Raw genomic sequence first — 22,241 nt, forward strand, 5'->3', positions numbered from 1 at the left:
ACATGTGGAATTCTGTGTTCAGTTTTGATGATCTTTCTTAAAATATAAGTGCATTAGATGCTGTTCAGAGAAGATTCACTCAGCTGAAATTTGGAATGGCAGGAATTATCTTATGAGGAATGGTTGATTAGCTTGGGTCTACATCCACTGGACCTCAGAAGAATGAGGTAAAAATAATGACTGCAGATGCTGGAAACCAGATTCTTAAACCCTTCATCAAAGGGCTTTTGCCCGAAACGTTGATTTCGCTGCACTTTGGATGCTGCCTGAACTGCTGTGCTCTTCCGGCACCACTGATCTTAAAGAATGAGACAGGATCTTGGAGTGAATACTGAAGGGATGTTTCCCCATAAGGGCAAGACTAGATTAGGGAACACAGTTTAAGAATAAGGAGAAACTTTTTTCTCTGAGCTGCTGGTTAGTTTTTGGGATACTCTTCTCAACAGAATATGGTCATTGAGCATTTTTACGGCAGAGCTAGATGGATTGTTAACTAAGAAGTGAGTTGATGATTATCATTGAGTCAGACTTGTACAGCATAGAAACAGACCCTTCGATCCGACTAGTTCATGCCAAACATAATCCCAAACTAATCTAGTCTGACCTGCCTGCTGCTGGCCCATATTACACTACCCTTTCCTTTTCATGTATTTAATCCAAATGTCTTTTCAATGTTGTAATTGTACCTGCATCCACCATTTCCTCAGGAAATTCGTTCCACATGTGAACCACCCTCTGTGTAAAAAAAATTGCTACTCGTTTTACCTAAAAAAAAAATGTGCCCCCAGTCTTGAAATTCTCTCATCCTAGGAAGGGATAACGACCATTAACTCTATATATACCCCTCATTATTTTACAAACTTCTCTAAATTAATTTCTTAATCTCCTGTGTTCCAATGAAATTAGTACCAGCCTCCCTTTATAACTCAAGCCTCACATGTTTGGATCATTGGAATATCTTTTGGGGTAGAAGTGACCTGTGCAAGAAGGACGGATTGCATCTAAATTGGAAGGGGACTAATATACTGGCAGGGAGATTTGCTAGAGCTGCTCAGGAGGATTAGTTGAGAACAGAAGTGAATCAAACAGTCAGGGCAAGCAGGGGCAAGGTAGGACTAATAAATTAAACTGTATGTATTTCAATGCAAGGCGACATTACAGGGAAGGCAGATCAATTCAGGGCATGGTTAGGAACATGGGACCGGGATATCATAGCATGGGCGGCACGGTGGCACAGTGGTTAGCACTGCTGCCTCACAGCGCCAGAGACCCGGGTTCAATTCCTGCCTCAGGCGACTGACTGCGTGGAGTTTGCACGTTCTCCCCGTGTCTGCGTGGGTTTCCTCCGGGTGCTCCGGTTTCCTCCCACATTCCAAAGATGTGCGGGTCAGGTGAATTGGCCATGCTAAATTGTCCGTAGCTTTAGGTAGGGGGTAAATGTAAGGGTATGGGTGGGTTACACTTCGGCGGGTCGGTGTGGACTTGTTGGGCCGAAGGGCCTGTTTCCACACTGTAAGTAATCTAATCTAATCTAATCTACAATTACAGAAACATGGCTCAGGGATGGGCAGGACTGGCAACTTAATGTTCCAGGATACAAATACTACAGGAAGGATAGAAAGGGAGGCAAGAGAGGAGGGGGAGTGGCATTTTTGATAAGGTATAGCGTTACAGCTGTGCTGAGGGAGGATATTCCCGGAAGTACATCCAGGGAAGTTATTTGGGTGGAACTGAAAAAATAAGAAAGGGATGATCACCTTATTGGGATTGGATTATAGATCCCCTAATAGACAGGGAAATTGAGAAACAAACTTGTAAGGAAATCTCAGCTATCTATAAGAATAATAGGGTGATTATGGTAGGGGATTTTAACTTTCCAAACATATACTGGGACTGCCATAGTGTTAAAGGTTTAGACGGAGAGGAATTTGATACAAGACAATTTTCTGATTCAGTATCTGGATGGACCTACTAGAGAAGGTGCAAAACTTGACCTACTCTTAAGAAATAAGGCAGGAAATAATGAGGTGACAGTCGGGGTGCACTTTGGGGCCATCGACCATAATTCCATTAGATTTGAAACAGTGATGGAAAAGGATAGACCAGATCTAAAAGTTGAAGTTCTAAATTGGAGAAAGGCCAATTTTGATGTTATTAGGCAAGAACTTTCAAAAACTGATTGGAGGCAGATGTTCACAGGTAAAGGAACGGCTAGAAAATGAGAAGCCTTCAGAAATGAGATAATGAGAATCCAGAGAAAGTATATTCCTGTTAGGGTGAAAGGAAAGGCTGGTAGGTATAGGGAATGACTAAAGAAATTGAGGGTTTGATTAAGAAAAAGAAGGAAGCATTCGTCATGTATAGACAGAATCGATCGAGTGAATCCTTAGAAGAGTATAAAGGAAGTAGGAGTATACTTAAGAGGGAAATCAGGAGGGCAAAAAGGGGGCATGAGATAGCTTTGGCAAATAGAATAAAGGAGAATCCAAAGGGTTTTTACAAATACATTAAGGACAAAAGGGTAACTAGGGAGAGAATAGGGCCCCTCAAAGATCAGAGAGGCAGCCTTTGTGTGGAGTCGCAGAAAATGGGGGAGATACTAAATGAATATTTTGCATCAGTATTTACTGTGGAAAAGGATATGGAAGATATAGACATCTTGCAAAATGTCCAGATTACAGAGGATGAAGTGCTGGATGTCTTGAAACGCATAAATCCCTAGGACCTGATATGGTGTACCCTAGAACTTTGTAGGAAGCTAGGGAAGTAATTGCTGGGCCTCTTGCTGAGATATTTGTATCATCGATTGTTACAAGTGAGGTGCCGGAAGACTGGAGGTTGGCTAACATGGTGCCACTTTTTAAGAAGGGTGGTAAGGACAAGCCAAAGAATATAGACCAGTAAGCCTGACATCAGTGGTGGGCAAGTTGTTGGAGGGAATCCTGAGAGACAGAATGTACATGTATTTGGAAAGGCAAGGACTGTTTATGGATAGTCAACATGGCTTTGTTCATGGGAAAGTAAAAAATGAGGTCTGCAGATGCTGGAGATCACAGCTGAAAATGTGTTGCTGGTTAAAGCACAGCAGGTTAGGCAGCATCTTAGGAATAGGGAATTCGACGTTTCGAGCATGAGCCTTTCATCAGGAATGAGAGAGAGTAGCCAAGCAGGCTAAGATAAAAGGTGGGGAGGAGGGACTTGGGGGAGGGGCGATGGAGGTGGGATAGGTGGAAGGAGGTCAAGGTGAGGGTGATAGGCCGGAGTGGGGTGGGGGCGGAGAGGTCAGGAAGGAGATTGCAGGTTAGGAGGGCGGTGCTGAATTGAGGGAACCGACTGAGACAAGGTGGGGGGGAGGGGAAATGAGGAAACTGGAGAAATCTGAATTCATACCTTGTGGTTGGAGGGTTCCCAGGCGGAAGATGAGGCGCTCCTCCTCCAGCTGTCGTGCTGTTATGTTCTGCCGGTGGAGGAGTCCAAGGACCTGCATGTCCTCGGTGGAGTGGGAGGGAGAGTTAAAGTGTTGAGCCACGGGGTGGTTGGGTTGGTTGGTCCGGGCGGCCCAGAGGTGTTCTCTGAAGCGTTCCGCAAGTAAGCGGCCTGTCTCCCCAATATAGAGGAGGCCACATCGGGTGCAGCGGATGCAATAGATGATGTGTGTGGAGGTACAGGTGAACTTGTGGCGGATATGGAAGGATCCCTTGGGGCCTTGGAGGGAAGTGAGTGTGGAGGTGTGGGCGCAAGTTTTACATTTCCTGCGGTTGCAGGGGAAGGTGCCGGGGGTGGAGGTTGGGTTGGTGGGGGGTGTGGATCTGACGAGGGAGTCACGAAGGGAGTGGTCCTTGCGGAACACTGATAGGGGAGAGGAGGGAAATATATCCTTGGTGGTGGGGTCCGTTTGGAGGTGGCGGAAATGACGGCGGATGATACGTTGTATGCGGAGGTTGGTGGGGTGGTAGGTGAGAACCAGTGGGGTTCTGTCTTGGTGGCGGTTGGAGGAGCAGGGCTCAAGGGCGGAGGAGCGGGAAGTGGAGGAGATGCGGTGGAGGGCATCGTCGATCACGTCTGGGGGGAATCTGCGGTCCTTGAAGAAGGAGGCCATCTGGGCTGTGCGGTGTTGGAATCAGACTCCTCCCTCCCCTTCCTAGATCAGACTCCTCCCTCCCCTTCCTAGACCTTTCCATCTCTATCTCGGGCGACCGACTCAACACAGACATCTACTATAAACCGACTGACTCCCACAGCTACCTGGACTACACCTCCTCCCACCCTGCCCCCTGCAAAAACTCCATCCCATATTCCCAATTCCTTCGTCTCCGCCGCATCTGCTCCCAGGAGGACCAGTTCCAACACCATACAGCCCAGATGGCCTCCTTCTTCAAGGACCGCAGATTCCCCCCAGACGTGATCGACGATGCCCTCCACCGCATCTCCTCCACTTCCCGCTCCTCCGCCCTTGAGCCCCGCTCCTCCAACTGCCACCAAGACAGAACCCCACTGGTTCTCACCTACCACCCCACCAACCTCCGCATACAACGTATCATCCGCCGTCATTTCCGCCACCTCCAAACGGACCCCACCACCAAGGATATATTTCCCTCCCCTCCCCTATCAGCGTTCCGCAAGGACCACTCCCTTCGTGACTCCCTCGTCAAATCCGCACCAACCCAACCTCCACCCCCGGCACCTTCCCCTGCAACCGCAGGAAATGTAAAACTTGCGCCCACACCTCCACACTCACTTCCCTCCAAGGCCCCAAGGGATCCTTCCATATCCGCCACAAGTTCACCTGTACCTCCACACACATCATCTATTGCATCCGCTGCACCCGATGTGGCCTCCTCTATATTGGGGAGACAGGCCGCTTACTTGCGGAACGCTTCAGAGAACACCTCTGGGCCGCCCGGACCAACCAACCCAATCACCCCGTGGCTCAACACTTTAACTCCCCCTCCCACTCCACCGAGGACATGCAGGTCCTTGGACTCCTCCACCGGCAGAACATAACAACACGACGGCTGGAGGAGGAGCGCCTCATCTTCCGCCTGGGAACCCTCCAACCACAAGGTATGAATTCAGATTTCTCCAGCTTCCTCATTTCCCCTCCCCCCACCTTGTCTCAGTCGGTTCCCTCAACTCAGCACCGCCCTCCTAACCTGCAATCCTCTTCCTGACCTCTCTGCCCCCACCCCACTCCGGCCTATCACCCTCACCTTGACCTCCTTCCACCTATCCCACCTCCATCGCCCCTCCCCCAAGTCCCTCCTCCCCACCTTTTATCTTAGCCTGCTTGGCTACTCTCTCTCATTCCTGATGAAGGGCTTATGCTCGAAACGTCGAATTCCCTATTCCTGAGATGCTGCCTAACCTGCTGTGCTTTAACCAGCAACACATTTTCAGCTTTGTTCATGGGAAATGCTGTCTCACAAACTTGAGTTTTTTGAAGAAGTAACAAAGAGGATTGATGAGGGCAGAGTGGTAGATGTGACCTGTGTAGACTTCAGAAAGGCGTTCGACAAGGCTTCGCTTGGGTGACTGATTAGCAAGGTTAGATCTCGTAGAATACAGAGAGAACTAGCCATGTGGATACAGAACTGACTCAAAGGTAGAAGACATAGGGTGATGGTGGAGGGTTGTTTTTCAGACAGGAGGCCTGTGACCAGTGGAGTGCCACAAGGATTGATGCTGGATCCTCTACTTTTTGTTATTTACATAAATGATTTGGATGCGAGCGTAAGAGGTACAGTTATTAAGTTTGCAGATGACACCAAAATTGGAGGTATAGTGGACAGCGAAGAGGGTTACCTCAGATTACAACAGGATCTTGACCAGATGGGCCAATGGGCTGAGAAGTAGCAGATGGAGTTTAATTCAGATAAATGTGAGGTTCTGCATTTTGGGAAAGCAAATCTTAGCAGGACTTATACACTTAATGGTAAGGTCCTAAGGAGTGTTGCTGAACAAAGAGACCTTGGAGTAAAGGTTCATAGTTCCTTGAAAGTGGAGTCGCAGGTAGTTAGGATAGGGTAGGGAAGAAGGCGTTTGGTATATTTCTTTTATTGGTCAGAGTATTGAGTACAAGAGTTGGGAGGTCATGTTGCAGCTGTACAGGACATTGGTTAGGCCCCTGTTGGAATGTTGTGTGCAATTCTGGTCTCCTATCGGAAAGATGTTGTAAAACTTGAAAGAGTTCAGAAAAGATATACAAGGATGTTGCCAGGGTTGGAGGATTTGAGCTATAGGGAGAGGTTGAACAGGCTGGGGCTGTTTTCCCTGGAGCGTTATAGAGGTTAACAAAATTATGAGGGGTATGAATAGGATAAATAGGCAAAGTCTTTTCCCTGGGGTTGGGGAGTCCAGAACCAGAGGGCAGAGGTTTAGGGCCTGTTTCCAAGCTGTACATCTCTATGAATCTCTATACCTGGCAACATCCTGGTACATCTCTTCTGAACCCTCTCCAGCTAATAATATCCTTGTCGGGAAAATGTGTAAGTGTAGAGTTAAGATCACTATCAGACCAGCACTGATATGTAGAATGACAGAGCAGGCCAGAGAGCTCTTCAGGTGCAGCAGTAGTTTTTCTTATTATTCGTTTGTTGGCGTCAATGACTGGCCACCATTTATTACATGTCCCTATTTTCCCTTGAGAAGATGGTGGTATGCTGCCTTCTTGAACTGCTTCAAAATGGGCATCCCCGAGACATTGACTTCTCCACCTCCTGATGGTGCCTGGCTTGCTATGATCTTCCAGCCTCCTGCTTGTCTTCTTGAACTGCTGCAGGGTGGGGCGGGGGGGGGGGAAGAATTCAGTTAACACCATTGAATGTTCAGGGGCAGTTGTTATATTGTCTCTTATTGGTGATGGTCATAGTCTGACATTGTATGGTGGGAATGTTACTTGTCACTTGTCAGCCCAAATCTAAATATTGTCCAGACCTTGTTGCATTTCAATGTGGATTGCTTTGGTGTCTGAGGAATCGTGAATGGTGCTGAACATGGTGCAATCATTGGCAAACTTTCAAACTTCTCACCTTATGATGTAGGGAAGGTCATTGATGAAGCATCTTGAGGATGGTTGGGTCTAGGGCACTCCCCTGAAAAACTCCTGCAGAGATATCCTGGAACTGAGGTGACTGATCTCCAATAACCATAACCATCTACCTATGTATGACTCCAACCAGTGCAGATCTTGCCCCCAATACCCATTGATGTTGAATGTAACCTTGATGTCAAGGGCCGTCACTCTCACGTCATTTCTGGAATTCTGCTCTTTTGTCCATAGTTTGTACCAAGGCAAATGTCCCTTCCTCTGAACCAGGAGGTCGGAGTTCAAGTCCCACCTGTTCCAGAGGTACATAATAATACCTGTGAACGAGTGGTTGAGAAAATATCTCCAAGCAGCTCAGTTGGCTGATTAACTTTGTTATTCTAGTTCATATGTTTGTATTAACCATTTACTGATGCAGATTTAGAGATATTTATCAGGAGACTGAAAAAGACTCACTTGCTCTTCAAGACATTGATGTGGGATCCTTTGCATCCACCTGGGAGGATGTACAAGGCCTTAGTTCAGTATCAAGCACCTCTGCCAGTGTGACACTGTTGGCATTACACTGGATTGTCAGCCTTGATTTATTTACAGTTGGTCTGGAGTGTCACTTGAATTGTCAACTTTCTGATTGGGTTGAGTGTACTCCCACCTGAGCAATGGCAAGTCAGCTAGAGGGAAAACTCAGTCTTCCTTCAGGCAGATGTTTCGTGACCTGGACTATGCTCCCTGAAGGGGAATGAGAATTATGAGAATTCAGAAGGACTTTGAATAGGCAATTGGATTTGTATTTGAACAAAACTCATTTGTGGACTACTGGGGAAAAGCTGGGGTGTGGGCTGACATTGGACACTTTCAAGGGGCTGGCACAGTTATCATAGGATGAATGACTCCTTTCTGTATCTAAATATTCTTTGAAATTTAACCTGAAATGACAATGTACAGCTTTGCTGCAGAAACGTAGTCATTATCTTTTCCAAATGGAGTAATTTTTTTCTTCTAGAAATGTATTTATTGGCCTGACCCATTGTGGCCTGTAGGTCATAGTTTCAACCTGTGCCAAGCCTACAATTGATCCACCCGGGTAATGTAGCTCTGTTTGTTTAGTCCAAAACTATGGAACAGGGAAAAATTTATTTGGGTTAAAAAAATTACTGTCCAAGGCGAGCCAAAGCTGGAGCCCTCACTGGATTTTTGTTGCCTCCCTTTCCTACTTTAAAAGTTACTATTCCTGTGGATTATTACTCTTCTTTTGCAGGCTAGACGTAATCTGTTATGGAGGGATTTTAAAGTTTTTGATGGAACTTGTTTTCTGGGCCTGTGGATCTGGGTTGTTCACTCACTAAATTTCTGCACTGTTTAATGGAGACAATTTATGGATGTTGATGTTTATAGATCAGCAATTGTAAGCTGAAGCTTTTTTTGAGGAAATTGGCTACAAAATAAATGATTAATGAGATAAAGAACAAACATTGCTTTAAGTAATTTCTTAAACTGGAGCATGTGGTTAGCATAAGTCTGATTGAAGCATAAAATTCTTTGGCAAAGCATCTATTCTTTAAAACGTCACTCCTCCAATTTTTTCTGTTGTTTTGTCTGGTATGTATTCTAATGAACTATAATTAGCAGATGATCCCATTTAAGTCAGTATTCAAACAAGGCAACGAGGAGTGGCACTGACGAGGAGTGGCACTGACGATCTATGTAATTAGTTTCAATGAGAGCGTAAATTGGGGTAGTGACTGACTCCTACCAACTTGCAAGAGCCAGATACAGTATATGGCTGAAGTGTGCTGATAGTCACACAACATGCTGAAACGGCAATGTTCAGTTTTGTTTCTATTACTTCCTTTGGTTTTCGAGTGCTTAATGCTTCTAACTATTTAAAAATACTTTAAAAATGACTCTATTCTTGTCTATTACATTTATTGGGTCAGACAGCAACATTATATATGTATTGTGGTCTTAAACTTATAAAGCTTCTGCACTTCATATATGTATTCTAGAACACAGTGATACAGAGCCATATAAGGCAATATTAATCAGCTAACTGAAAGATTGGTCAGAAAGAGAGAGACTGAGTCGGCTAGGGAGGGAATTCCGGATCCTTTGGCCTGACCACTGAAATAGGAAAAGCTTGGGTTTGGAATTTAGATGGGCGCAGATATGAAAGACAGGTGTTCACAGGACAGAAGAGGGCCATTCAGCCCATCAAGTTCGTGCCAGTCAAAAAAAAATGAGTCTTGGTAAAGGCCAATGTCAGTGTGTGGGTGTCAGAGTTTGTGGGGCCCCATAGCTGTTACCTACCAAGATAAAATGAGTGCAGATTCCCTTTTACCCTTCCAAACAAAGGCAGACATTTCCTGTTCAAAGGAAATTTGCAGTTGAGTTGCAGATAGGAGACTTCCTAGGTTACTTCAGGCTCCGAGATTGGTTCAGAGAGTTGGAGGAATTTCTTCAAAATTTACCTTTTTGTTTGTTTTTTTTCTCTCATGAATGGTGTAGTTAGAAGGCAAGTTGCAGTGTACATGTCTTTGTCCTGGCTTTTTGTGGTGGGTTTCATGTACCAAATGGTGTCTCCTCTCCTTTTGTTTTATGTCCTTTGTGTATGTATGCATGCACCAAATCATATTCAAGTGGGAAGATGCTGTTTTTCAGTAGCCTGACATGTTTCCCATGGAATTTACCGATACTGTGACGTGAAACAGATTTTTCATTATTGAGGATTATTCAGCAGTTTACACAAGTGTAGTTTGAGATAAATTGGTTGATAATATTAGAAAGTAAAAGTTTAAGTTAAATATTATGATTGATTTTTAGTTTTTCTTATGCTGATAGCAAGCTTCTTGCTCTAGATAGTGAAGGAGAAAAGCTAAGAATGAACAGCTGAAGTCTGATATGCATGATGCAACAGTTTGCTATTCCTCCCTGCAGACCTTTCTCTTATCCATACAGGCAGCAAGGAACATCTTCATTCCTATTGGCGAAGGACAAAGCCAGAAAGTCTTCTGGTAGTCCACCTGGCTATCCAACTCTTAGTGGACAGTAGAAGGGTGACTATGTATCCTTTTTCACCCAAGTTTTTGGATGTGTTGTTTCCTCCCTGACCTAATGAACCTTTTCTGTACTATAAACCTCTAACTCTCTTTACCCCATGTCTATCTGTCTGCAGTTCTATGTTTGAACCTTTCCAGCCGGATTTCTGCTCTTGCTGCAGCACTGTACCAGCCGTAACCAGTCCTGACTTTGCCGTTTTGATCACAGTTGATCTTCCCAGTTGTAGCAAGAGAATTTCCTGCAATGGCTCACTTATCAGTTCTGCATCAATGCTGCTGGTGTCCTCTAAGAAACCATTCTTTTGAGACCCTCCTCCAAACTAATTTATCATGTCCATGTTGACACTATCTGAAAACATACCATGCACATGTATATTGATGTAATCCAGCTGTAATAAAGTCCCTGGTCTCTTAAACCTGTCATTGTCCGTCTTGTTGGGCTGTTTGTCCAGCATCCACTATTGGACAAAATGAAATGTGTTCTAATTAAATACCGAGAAGATCAAAGCCACTGTCTTGTGTTCTCTACACATCAATTCCATTCCCCTACCTGGCAGTTGTCTCTGATCTAGATGATTCACAATATTAGAACTCTGTCTGAAAATGTGCTAAATTTTTGCTCCATTTCCCTCTATTGTCAAGACTGTCTTCTTAACTTACCTATCTTCACAATCTGCCCCAGGCCATCTGCCACTGAATATCTTATCCATACTCTGCTATCCCAAGACACTGCCTGACTGAAAAACTTCCATTTTCCATTGACGAGCTGATCGAAAACTCTGCTGCCCATTTTCAAATTTGCAACTTATTTGTTCATTACCTCTGTGCTAATTGGACCTAGAATCAGGGGATGTAGAGTCAGTATGGATAGAACTGAGAAATTCTCAGAGTAGAAAGACCCTCTTGGGAGTTATCTACAGGCCCCCAAACAGCAGTATGGATGTAGGGTGTAAGTTGAATAAGGACCTGAAATTGGCCTGTCACAAAGATGTTACTACAGTTATTATGGGGGATTTCAGCAGGCAGGTAGACTGGGAGAACCAGGATGGTATTTGATCTCAAGAAAGATCCGAGATGGATTCTTAGAACAGCTGGTGCTGGAGCCTACCAGGGAGAAGGCAATTCTGGATCTGGTATTGTGCAACGAACCAGAATTGATCAGGGTCCTGGAGGTGAAGTAGCCATTAGGAGGTAGTGACCATAATACAATAAGCTTCAATCTGCAATTTGAAAGGGAGAGGGTACAATCGGTAATGACAATACAGTATTTTAGTTGAATAAAGGGAACTATGGAGCTATGAGGGAGGAGCTGGCCAAAGTTCAATGGTGCAATCCCTTAGCAGGGATAACAGTGGAGGAACAATGGTAAATATTTCTGTGTATAATGCAGAAGATGCAGGATCAGTTCATTCCAAAAAGGAAGAAAGATCCTATGAGGAGGCAGGGGTGACCGTGGCTGACGAGGGAAGTTAAGAAACATATAAAGTTAAAAGAGAAAAAGTATAACATAGCAAAGATGAGTGGGAAAACGGAGGACTGGGAAGCTTTTAAAGAACAACAGAGGATTACTAAAAAGGAAATATGCAGAGAAAATGAGGTATGAAGGTAAACTGGCCAAAAATATAAAGGAGGATAGTAAAAGCTTTTTTAGGTATGTGAAAGGGAAAAAAAATGGTTAAGACTAAAATTGGGCCCCTGAAGACAGAAACAGGGGAATATATTATGAGGAACAAAGAAATGGCAGAAGAGTTGAATTGGGACTTCAGATCTGTGTTCACTGGGGAAGACACAAGCAATCTCCCAGAGGTAACAGTGGCTGAAGGACCTGAACTGAAGGGAATTTATATTTGCCTGGAATTGGTGTTGGAGAGACTGTTAGGTCTGAAGGCTGATAAGTCCCCAGGGCCTGATGGTCTACATCCCAGGGTACTGAAGGAGCTGGCTCTAGAAATAGTGGAGGCGTTGGTGATTATTTTTCAGAGTCCAATAGATTTGGGATCAGTTCCTGTGGATTGGAGGGTGGCTAATGTTGTACCACTTTTTAAGAAAGGAGTGAAAGAGAAAGCAGGAAATTATAGACCAGTTAGACTGACCTCAGTAGTGGGAAAGATGCTGGAGTCAATTATAAAGGATTAAATTACGACACATCTAGATAGCAGTAACAGGATAGGTCAGAGTCAGCATGGATTTATGAAGGGGAAATCATGCTTGACTAATCTTCTGGAATTTTTTGAGGATGTAACTCTGAAGATGGACAAGGGAGATCTAGTGGATGTAGTGTACCTGGACTTTCAGAAAGCCTTTGATAAAGTTCCACATAGAAGGTTCGTGAGCAAAATTAAGGCACGTGGTATTGGGGGCAAAGTACTGACTTGAAAATTGGTTGACTGACAGGAAACGAAGAGGAGTGATAAACGACTCCCTTTCAGAATGGCAGGTGGTGACCAGTGGGGTACTGCAGGGATCAGTGCTGGGACCGCAGCTTTTTACAATATATATTAATGATATAGAAGATGGTATTAATAGTAACATTAGCAAATTTGCAGGTGATACAAAGCTGGGTGGCAGGATGAAATGTGATGAGGATGTTAGGAGAGTACAGGGTGACCTGGACAGGTTAGGTGAGTGGACAGATGCATGGCAGATGCAGTTTAATGTGGATAAATGTATAGTTATCCACTTTGGTGACAAGAACAGGAAGGCCAATTACTACCTAAATGGAGTCAGGTTAGATAAAGGGGCAGTACAAAGAGATCTGGGTGTTCTTGTACACCAGTCAATGAAGGCAAGCATGCAGATACAGCAGGTAGTGAAGAAAGCTAATAGCATGCTGGCCTTCATAACAAGAGGGATTTTGAGTATAGGAGCAAAGAGGTTCTTCTGCAGCTGTATAGGGCCCTGGTGAGACTGCACCTGGAATATTGTGTGCAGTTCTGGTCTCCAAATTTGAGGAAAGATTCTGGCTATTGAGGGAGTGCAGCGTAGGTTCACGAGGTCAATTTCTGGAATGGCAGGACTATCTTATGTTGAAAGATTGGAGCGACTGGGCTTGTGTGCCCTTGAGTTTAGAGGATCGAGAGGGGATTTGATTGAGACGTATAAGATTATTAAAGGATTGGGCATTCTGGAGGCAGGGAACATGTTTCTGCTGATGGGTGAGTCCCAAACCAGAGGACAGAGCTCAAAAATAAGAGGTAGGCCATTTGGGACAGAGATGAGGAGAAACTTCTTCACCCAGAGAGTGGTAGGTACGTGGAATGCTCTGCCCCAGAGGGCAGTGGAGGCATAGTCTCTGGATTCGTTTAAGAAAAAGTTGGATAGAGCTCTTAAGGATATTGAATCAAGGTTATGGAGATAAGGCAGGAACAGGATACTGATTAGGATGATCAGCCATGATCATAATGAATGGTGGTGCAGGCTCGAAGGGCAGAATGGCCTACTCCTGCACCTATTGTCTGTTGACTGTGTTTGTCCTTAGTTTGACAGTGTCTTGGTTTATTAAACATTTCATTGTTTTCAGATTATTCTGCCCTCTTTGTCACCCTTCCTTTGCAGTCTCATCCAATTCTGTAACATTCCAAAATATCCACGCTACTCCAGTTTTGGCCAGCTATGGGCTTTTTAGACTTCCATGACTCCACTATTCGTGGCTGTCTGGGCTCAGCAATCCCATCTACAAACTTTTAAACCTCATCTTTTAAACCAACTTCATTGATTAACTTTTTAGATTTGGAGATGCTGGTGTTGGACTGGGGTGTACAAAGTTCAGAATCACACACCTGGCTATCCAACAGGTTTATTTGGAAGTACTAGCTTTCGGAGCACTGCCTCATCAGGTGGTTGTAGAGTATAAGATTGTCGGGCACAGAATTTATCGCAATGTGATGTAACTGAAATTATATATTGAAAAAGACCTGGATTGTTTGTTAAGTCTCTCATCTTTTTATAATGGGCATGTTGATTTCAGTCCTTTTATACGCAAATTCTAGAACTTTCTTAAAGTTGCATTCTCAAGTGATTGAACGTTTAGACACATCCTGCTGTCTCCTTTTATTCAGTCTCGATTGTTTTTGACTGGTTTGCAATCCTTTGAGGTCGCATGAGATGTTTTTCTTTATTAAAGGTGTTATATAATTGTGTGAATTTGTAACTTTCTGATTCAAGGCAAGAATATAACTGAGTCAAGTTTATTTGTGTCTGACTAATTTTACTAATGGGTGTAACTTTTTACTTGAACCTTCTCTAAGCATCATTTATTTTCTGGCTTCCTGCAGAAGCAAGCTGCACTATGTCTTTGAACCCTCCCACCAGCAATGATGCATGCCTGAGCATCGTGCACAGTCTGATGTGCCATCGACAAGGTGGGGAGAATGAGACCTTTGCTAAACGTGCCATTGAGAGTTTAGTGAAAAAGCTCAAAGAAAAGAAGGATGAGTTGGATTCATTGATTACAGCTATTACAACCAATGGAGCACATCCCAGCAAGTGCGTTACAATCCAGCGGACCCTAGATGGACGACTACAAGTAAGTAAAATGTGAAGTGTAGATTTTATAGCAGCACTGTTCATGTAAAATACCTCTGCTTCATAGATGTAGTTTTTAAAGGGTAGTGGCTTTACAGCGGCTATTCTAGGTTAGCACTGCTGTACAGGAACTATGAGACGTATGATCAGTTTATTAACTGATGTTACTAAATACGTTTGGGCATAGGTAAAATGTTCTGCCCCTCAGTCACCATTGACATCCCCTCTGCTTCCCAAATGAGCTTTCCATGGAAGCACATGAGATAGAACACCCTTCCTTTCCTTCTCACAAAGGCCCCAAACATTTCCGAAAATTGAAACAGCAATTATTTCTATTTTGTATATTGTAGTCACTGCTCCCGACATGATGTCCTCTATATTACAAGACACCTCCATGGCTTAGACGTTCTAGTCACCTGTCATTTAAATTCTGCAGTATGCCCCAATGCTCACCTCTCTGCTCTCTGGCTTTTGAAGTATTCCAGTAAAGCTCAGTGCAGATTTAAGAGGTGCAATATGTCTTTTCATTGGGAACTTGGCTGTGGTTCACTGCTACCATTCTTAATGGCAGTTAAGAATGGCCAGTTAATGCTCACATTTCCAAAAATATGTTGATCCCATGAACAAAAAGCTTCTATCAAATCCTCATGCAATCTTATATTCTATGTTTTTGTCTCCCACATTGACTTCTTCTCTCTATCTTGCATAAGCTGACATGTTCCTAGGGAAAATACATGAAGCCACATTTTGTTGTAATATCACCCCTTCTCTTCTCATAAATTCTGTTGCTGATTTTGCTGCATCCTTTGCCCCGATATCTTACTTTCTGACTGGAGTAGGGAGTGTCTGAGAGGCACTGGAAATTACAATACTTTTATGATTGGCCTTCCAGTCTTGGCTGTGTAATAAGTTCTTCGTAAGTGAAGTATACAGTTGTTTGTGATGAGTCACTTTGAATATTGGTGGGAAATGGTTATTTTTAAAGTTCCAACTTAGGTTATTAAAATTATTAAAACACATTGAATCACAGCATAAAAAATTGCCCTGTTTTCATGAAAGCTGGATTGCTGCAAAAATATATCTGTCATCACATCACAATAGCACAGGCTCTGGTCATAATGCTTCTTTTCTTGGTTGGTGTAAACCTGAGAGTTGTTTTGCTGTTACTTCAAGGTCTTTACTTCAGGATTCTTTACCCACCACTTCCCTTGAGATTTGCTTTGTATTTGGCTGGACAAGAGCTAGAAGGATCTGTTCTTATGCAACCAGTGCCTGTACATAACTGGCTTTCTCATAAGGCCTATTAAGACTCCATGATGAAATGTTTTAAGTTGCTTTCAGAGATCAGTACTTTGCTCAGTTCACACCTTAACTTTCCAGCTCTATTTTTTCAAAAAAATGCTTATTAGGAATATAGAAACAAAGATTGGTCCTTTTCTTAATATTGCTTGGATTGCAAATGACCAGTTCCAGGCACTCCAGTTCTGGGACGATTACAAGGCTTTTGATTTGATGCAGAAGTTTATTAGAAGTTTTATTAATGTCAAATGATAAAAGGAACTGGAGTTATTCTCAGTTATACACAGATGTTAAGAGCGATTAACTGTAAGTTTTCAAAATAGTGGGTTTAATGCAGTAAGTAAAAGAAGATTTTCATTTTGCACTCATCAGGACTTTTAACAAGAAAGTCAAGTATGAACGTTTTGTACTGTGAGAGGAGAGTACTGGTTTGTTGGCAGGTGGCTTCCAGAAGAGGTGTTGTCATGGCAGATGCTGATGGGTGCATTGCGCAGAGCTTTGGCAAAAAGTCTTTTATGCAGCAATACTTAAATTCTGAATGAGCAAGCAACTATAAGAGTACAGAATGAGAAATTGTTTACAGTAATGGGAGTTTCAGTAACTTGATGATACAGAGTTAAGGTAATTGGCAAAAGAACTGAAGATGATAGGAAGAAGAAGAGTTTTGTTCAGTGAGTTGATCTGAATGGAGATCTAGAATGCAGTGCCCAAAAGGAAGTGACTTCAATAATGCACTTTTTAAAGTGAAATAATCATGAGCATGAATGGGGAATAATTTTCAGAGCTATGAGGAAAGAATGGATTATTAGGACTAATTGGATAGCTCTAACAAAGAGCCGGCCCAGGCTCAATGAGCTGAATGCACCTCCTTCTTTGCAGTATGGTTCAAGGATACAACTCCTGAAGAAAAGCTTCTCCATCTCTGACTTTGCAGCACACTGTCCTGTCTCTCAGACCTTTCCTTTGTCATCGTGTGAATGCCTTGTTTCCTTCCAAATCTATCAAGTGTTAATCAAACATTATCACAAGTAGCATACTGTGTTAATCTTGGTTGTTGGTAAAATTCTAGAATCCATCATTAAGGATGAGGTTTCTAAATTCTTGGAAGAACAGAGTCTGATTAGAACAAGTCAACATGGTTTTAGTAAGGGGAGGTCATGCCTGACAAACCTGTTGGAATTTTTTGAAGAGGTAACAAGTAGGTTAGACCAGGGAAACCCAGTGGATGTGGTCTATCTAGACTTTCAAAAGGCCTTTGATAAGGTGCCACACAGGAGGCTGCTGAGCAAGGTGAGGGCCCATGGTGTTCGAGGTGAGCTGCTGGGATGGATTGAGGATTGGCTGTCTAACAGAAGGCAGAGAGTTGGGATAAAAGGTTCTTTTTCAGAATGGCAGCTGGTGACGAGCGGTGTCCCGCAGGGTTCAGTGTTGGGGCCACAGCTATTCGCATTATATATTAATGATTTGGATGAGGGGACTGGGGGCATTCTAGCGAAGTTTGCCGATGATACGAAGTTAGGTGGACAGGAAGGTAGTACTGAGGAAGTGGGGAGGCTACAGAAGGATCTCGACAGGTTGGGAGAGTGGTCCAGGAAATGGCTGATGGAATTTAATGTGAGCAAGTGCGAGGTCTTGCACTTTGGCAAAAAGAATAAAAGCATAGACTACTTTCTAAATGGTGAGAAAATTAGTAAAGCCAAAGTACAAAGGGATCTGGGAGTGCTAGTCGAGGATTCTCTAAAGGTAAACATGCAGGTTGAGTCCGTGATTAAGAAAGCGAATGCAATGTTGTCTCTTATCTCAAGAGGGTTGGAATATAAAAGCAGAGATGTGCTACTGAGACTTTATAAAGCTCTGGTTAGGCCCCATTTGGAGTACTGTGTCCAGTTTTGGTCCCCACACCTCAGGAAGGACATACTGGCACTGGAACGTGTCCAGCGGAGATTCACACGGATGATCCCAGGAATGGCAGGTCTAACATATGAGGAACGGCTGAGGATCCTGGGATTGTAGTCGTTGGAGTTTAGAAGATTGAGGGGAGACTTAATAGAGACGTACAAGATAATACATGGCTTGGAAAGGGTAGACGCTAGGAAATTGTTTCCGTTAGGCGAGGAGACTAGGACCCGTGGACACAGCCTTAGAATTAGAGGGGGTCAATTCAGAACAGAAATGCGGAGACATTTCTTCAGCCAGAGAGTGGTGGGCCTGTGGAATTCATTGCCACAGAGTGCAGTGGAGGCCGGGACGCTAAATGTCTTCAAGGCCGAGATTGATAGATTCTTGTTGTCTCAAGGAATTAAGGGCTACGGGGAGAATGCTGGTAAGTGGAGTTGAAATGCCAATCAGCCATGATTGAATGGCGGAGTGGACTCGATGGGCCGAATGGCCTTACTTCCACTCCTAGGTCTTATGGTCTTACTGACCATAGTAGGACTGCCCTGTGTCATTGAGAAAAGGTTGTCTGCGGTTTTGTCTCATTTCTAACCTCATATCCTCTAGGTCTTGCTGCTGCAATCCATCTTCTCAACCGTAACTTTCTTATTTCCAACTTGACTTTTATTTCCCTGCTCAGCCTTTTACCCTCCGCAATCAGTTTACTTGGGCCTTTTCTACAACTGCAGCAGATGACAATGTAGGAACAAAGCAGACCATGTAAATTCATCCGAGCAAAAGTGAGTACTGCAGATGCTGGAAACCAGAGTTTAGATCGGAGTTGTGCTGGAAAAGCACAGCAGATCAGGCAGCATCCAAGGGAATTTTATCTGTCCACCCTGGATGCTCCCTGCCTCCATTCCTGATGAAGGGCTTCTGCCCGAAACGTCGATTTTCCTGCTCCTTGGATGTTGCCTGACCTGTGCTTTACCAGCACCACTCTGACCTAAACACATGTAAGTCCGTTCATCTGTTCTAAAGTGAACACCTGGGGTGGATATTGTTGGCTTACTCACACAGGTTGTAGAGCATCAAAGGTTTGAGAATTAATAACTTGCGAACTATTTTGTGTGGAAGAGCGGGCGCTTCAGATACAGTTGTTTCACCGGCTATTTTAATTGGAGCAATTGGATTGTATGCTTTTATTTTTATTTCAGCAATGCTTGTGCATCATTTGTTTATGAGGGTTACAACCAACTGTTCCCTTAGTTATGATAGCAAGTTTGGTGTTTCTTTTTTGAGAGATTGTTCCATTGTGTAATGAGCTAAAATAGTCATTATTGGTTCTGTACATGCCTTTTGACAAGCCCAGCAATTTCTGAAAATCAGCATCATCTCCTTTGGTGGCTGAACAGGTAAAGGGACTGGCCAATCTAGCACTGAGCCATGCAGACTAATAAGTCTTTCATCTCTGATCTTTCACTAAGTTGAGTGAACTTGAAGTGGTTAATGTGACGTGGTCATGGAATCAGAGAAAGTATGAGCATTATTAGCATGACAGTTTGTTACCTGAAAAGCATCTTAGTCGATAACCTTCAAATTAAATTGGATAAATACTTGGAAGGGAAAAATTAGCAGGCTCTGGTGAAAGAGCTGAGGCAATGGAACTAATTGGGAAGTTATTCCAAAGAGTTTCATCAATATGAGCTAATTGGCCTGCCCCTGTGCTTTTTCAATCTTTGATTCTAAATACTCCATTATCTGAGCTACCCATCATTTGCCTTGGAGCCAATTCCTTCATGTATTTTATGAAACGTTTTCCTGTTCATGGTGTGTGTGCCTGAGTGTGTGAGAGAAAAAGTTTGGAAAGGCTTCACATGATCTTGATTTCCAGAAAATTTCAACAGTTTTTAATTTGAGTCTGAGCAAAGGCTACTTTAATTATCACTCCAGCCAAGTACTTTAAATTGAGTTCTAAGCCTCCAGCACAAATGAGCCATTCTCAGATTATCCAGAGATTGGTATAACCATAACTCTAATAATAAATCTTTGCTTTTAATTGTTTGCTGTCCAAAATGTACACTTGTGTCATTTTTACAATTTGTTCACGTTAGGATTCTGTGTAATCCAAGATGGAGGATGGGAAAAATTTCTGGCTGTAAGAGCTGCTCCTTTTCTTGAGGTATTTTAGGTGCTGGAGGTGATTTCCTCGAATTCCAGGAGCAGCAATTACTGTTTTATATGCTGTTGCATTGTTTTGGAACCTTAGGGAAAAGAAAAGTCAAAACAACAGCAGTTTTAAAAGAGAGAAGAAGAGACAAAGAAAGCACGTGGTGAGGACAGTGCATGAGAGAGAGAACCTGCACAGTTAGTGCCTTTGTTGTTTTTGAATTTATGTATCGCTGGACATCGGAGTGCATCTGGCAAAATTAACAAACAGTGAATTTCACAACTAATCTTGGAGGAACCTGTTTGGGTGAAGTTCACAACACAGAATCAGATAAGTTAATCATTGTTTTAAGTCTATCCAATAGAAAGGCTACAGTAGTAAGTACAGTGGGTTCTTTCTTGATTATATGTTTTTGGAGATAAGTCTCTTGATTAAACTTAAAATATAAGCCATAACTATTAATTTAACCTAGTGCAGTGTTTTGTAGAGAAATAATATGGTGTTATTTTCTGGGTCTCAAGAAAGAGTTGGATAGAACTCTTAAGGATAGTGGAATCAAGGGTTATGAGGATAAGGCAGGAACAGGGTACTGATTGAGGATGATCAGCCATGATCATAATGAATGGTAGTGCAGGCTCGAAGGGCAGAATGGCCTACTGCACCTTTGTCTGTAGATTGTGAAGGAGCAAACATGGTCTTTGCAATGATTTGTGCTTCTTGTCAGATATGGGAGTTTAAAGAGAGTTTAAGGGTTACTGCGGATTATATCTGCCGTAAATGCTGTTGGATGCGAATCTTATCAGATCGAATGGGATCGGTTGGAGAGACAGTTAGAAGCGATGAGGAATTTGCAACAGGAACAGTATGTGATGTTTGGCAGTTATAGGACGGTGGGGGGGGGGGGGGATGTCTCAGATATAGTCACATAGATGAGTTAACTCCAGGAAGGGTAAGAGAGGTAGGCACCTAGGGCAGGAGTCTTTTGTGGATATATCATTTCAAAGAGGTATGCTGTTTTGGAAAATGTAGGGGGGTGATGGATTCTCAGGGGAATGTAGCACAAACAGCCAAGTTTCTGGTATTGAGAGTGGCTCTAATGCAACGAGGGGTATGTTGGCTTCCAATAAATCAATTGTGGTAGGGGATTCTGTAGTCCAAGGTATAGACAGACGTTTCTGTAGCCAGCAGAGAAAAAGCAGAATGGTGTGTTGGTTCTTTGGTTCCAGGGTCAAGGATGTCTGAGAGGGTGCAGAATGTTCTCACAGGGGAGAGGGGCCAGCAAGAGGTCATTGTCCACATTGGAACCAACGATGTAGGAAGGGAAAAGAGATTCTGAAGGGAGATTACAGAGAGTTAGGTAGAAATTTAAAAAGGAGGTCCTCAAGGGTAGTTATATCTGGATTACTCCTAGTGCCACAAGCTAGTGAGGGCAGAAATAGGATAGAGCAGATGAATGCATGGCTGAGGAGCTGGTGTATGGGAGAAGGATTCACATTTTTGGATTGTTGGAATCTCTTTTGGGGTCGAAGTGACCCGTATAAGAAGGATGGATTGCTCCTAAATTGGAAGGGGACTAATATACTGGCAGGGAAATTTGCTAGAACTGCTTGGGAGGATTTAAACTAGTAAGGTGGGGGGTGGGACTCAGGGAGATAGGAAGGAAAAGAAATCGATCTGAGACTGGTATAGTTGAGAACAGAAGTGAGTCAAACAGTCTGGGCAGGCAGGGACAAGGTAGGACTAATAAATTAAACTGCATTTATTTCAATGCAAGGGGCCTAACCGGGAAGGCAGATGAACTCAGGGCATTGTTAGGAACATGGCACTGGGGTATCATCGCAATTACAGAAATATTGCTCAGGGATGGGCAGAACTGGCAGCTTAATGTTCCAAGATACAAATGCTGTAGGAAGGATAGAAAGGGAGGCAAGAGAGGAGGGAGAATGGCATTTTTGATAAGGGATAGCGTTACAATTGTGTTGAGGGAGGATATTCCCGGAAATACATCCAGGGAGGTTATTTGGGTAGAACTGAGAAATAAGAAAGGGATGATCACCTTATTGGGATTGTATTATATACCCCCTAATAGTCAGAGGGAAATTGAGAAACAAACTTGTAAGGAGATCTCAGCTATCTGTAAGAATAATAGGGTGGTTATGGTAGAGGATTTTTACTTTCCAAACATCGACTGGGACTGCCATAATGTTAAAGGTTTAGATGGAGAGGAATTTCTGAAGTGTGTACAAGACAATTTTCTCATTCAGTATGTGGA

General features: G+C 43.3%; 1 protein-coding gene across 5 annotated transcripts in view; it reads left to right on the forward strand.

The window, feature by feature from the left end:
• The window catches only part of smad10a (SMAD family member 10a), a 129,352-nt gene that overhangs the window by 21,927 nt on the left and 85,184 nt on the right, over positions 1-22,241 (forward strand). For all 5 annotated transcript variants that reach the window (XM_060820748.1, XM_060820751.1, XM_060820752.1 and 2 more), the window contains exon 2: positions 14,376-14,626. In XM_060820748.1, coding sequence (XP_060676731.1) covers positions 14,390-14,626 — 237 coding nt within the window. In that variant the 5' untranslated portion in view covers positions 14,376-14,389. The remainder of the gene's footprint in view (positions 1-14,375; positions 14,627-22,241) is intronic.

Source organism: Hemiscyllium ocellatum, chromosome 50, assembly GCF_020745735.1.
Source record: "Hemiscyllium ocellatum isolate sHemOce1 chromosome 50, sHemOce1.pat.X.cur, whole genome shotgun sequence".
In the NCBI taxonomy this organism is placed as follows: domain Eukaryota; kingdom Metazoa; phylum Chordata; class Chondrichthyes; order Orectolobiformes; family Hemiscylliidae; genus Hemiscyllium; species Hemiscyllium ocellatum.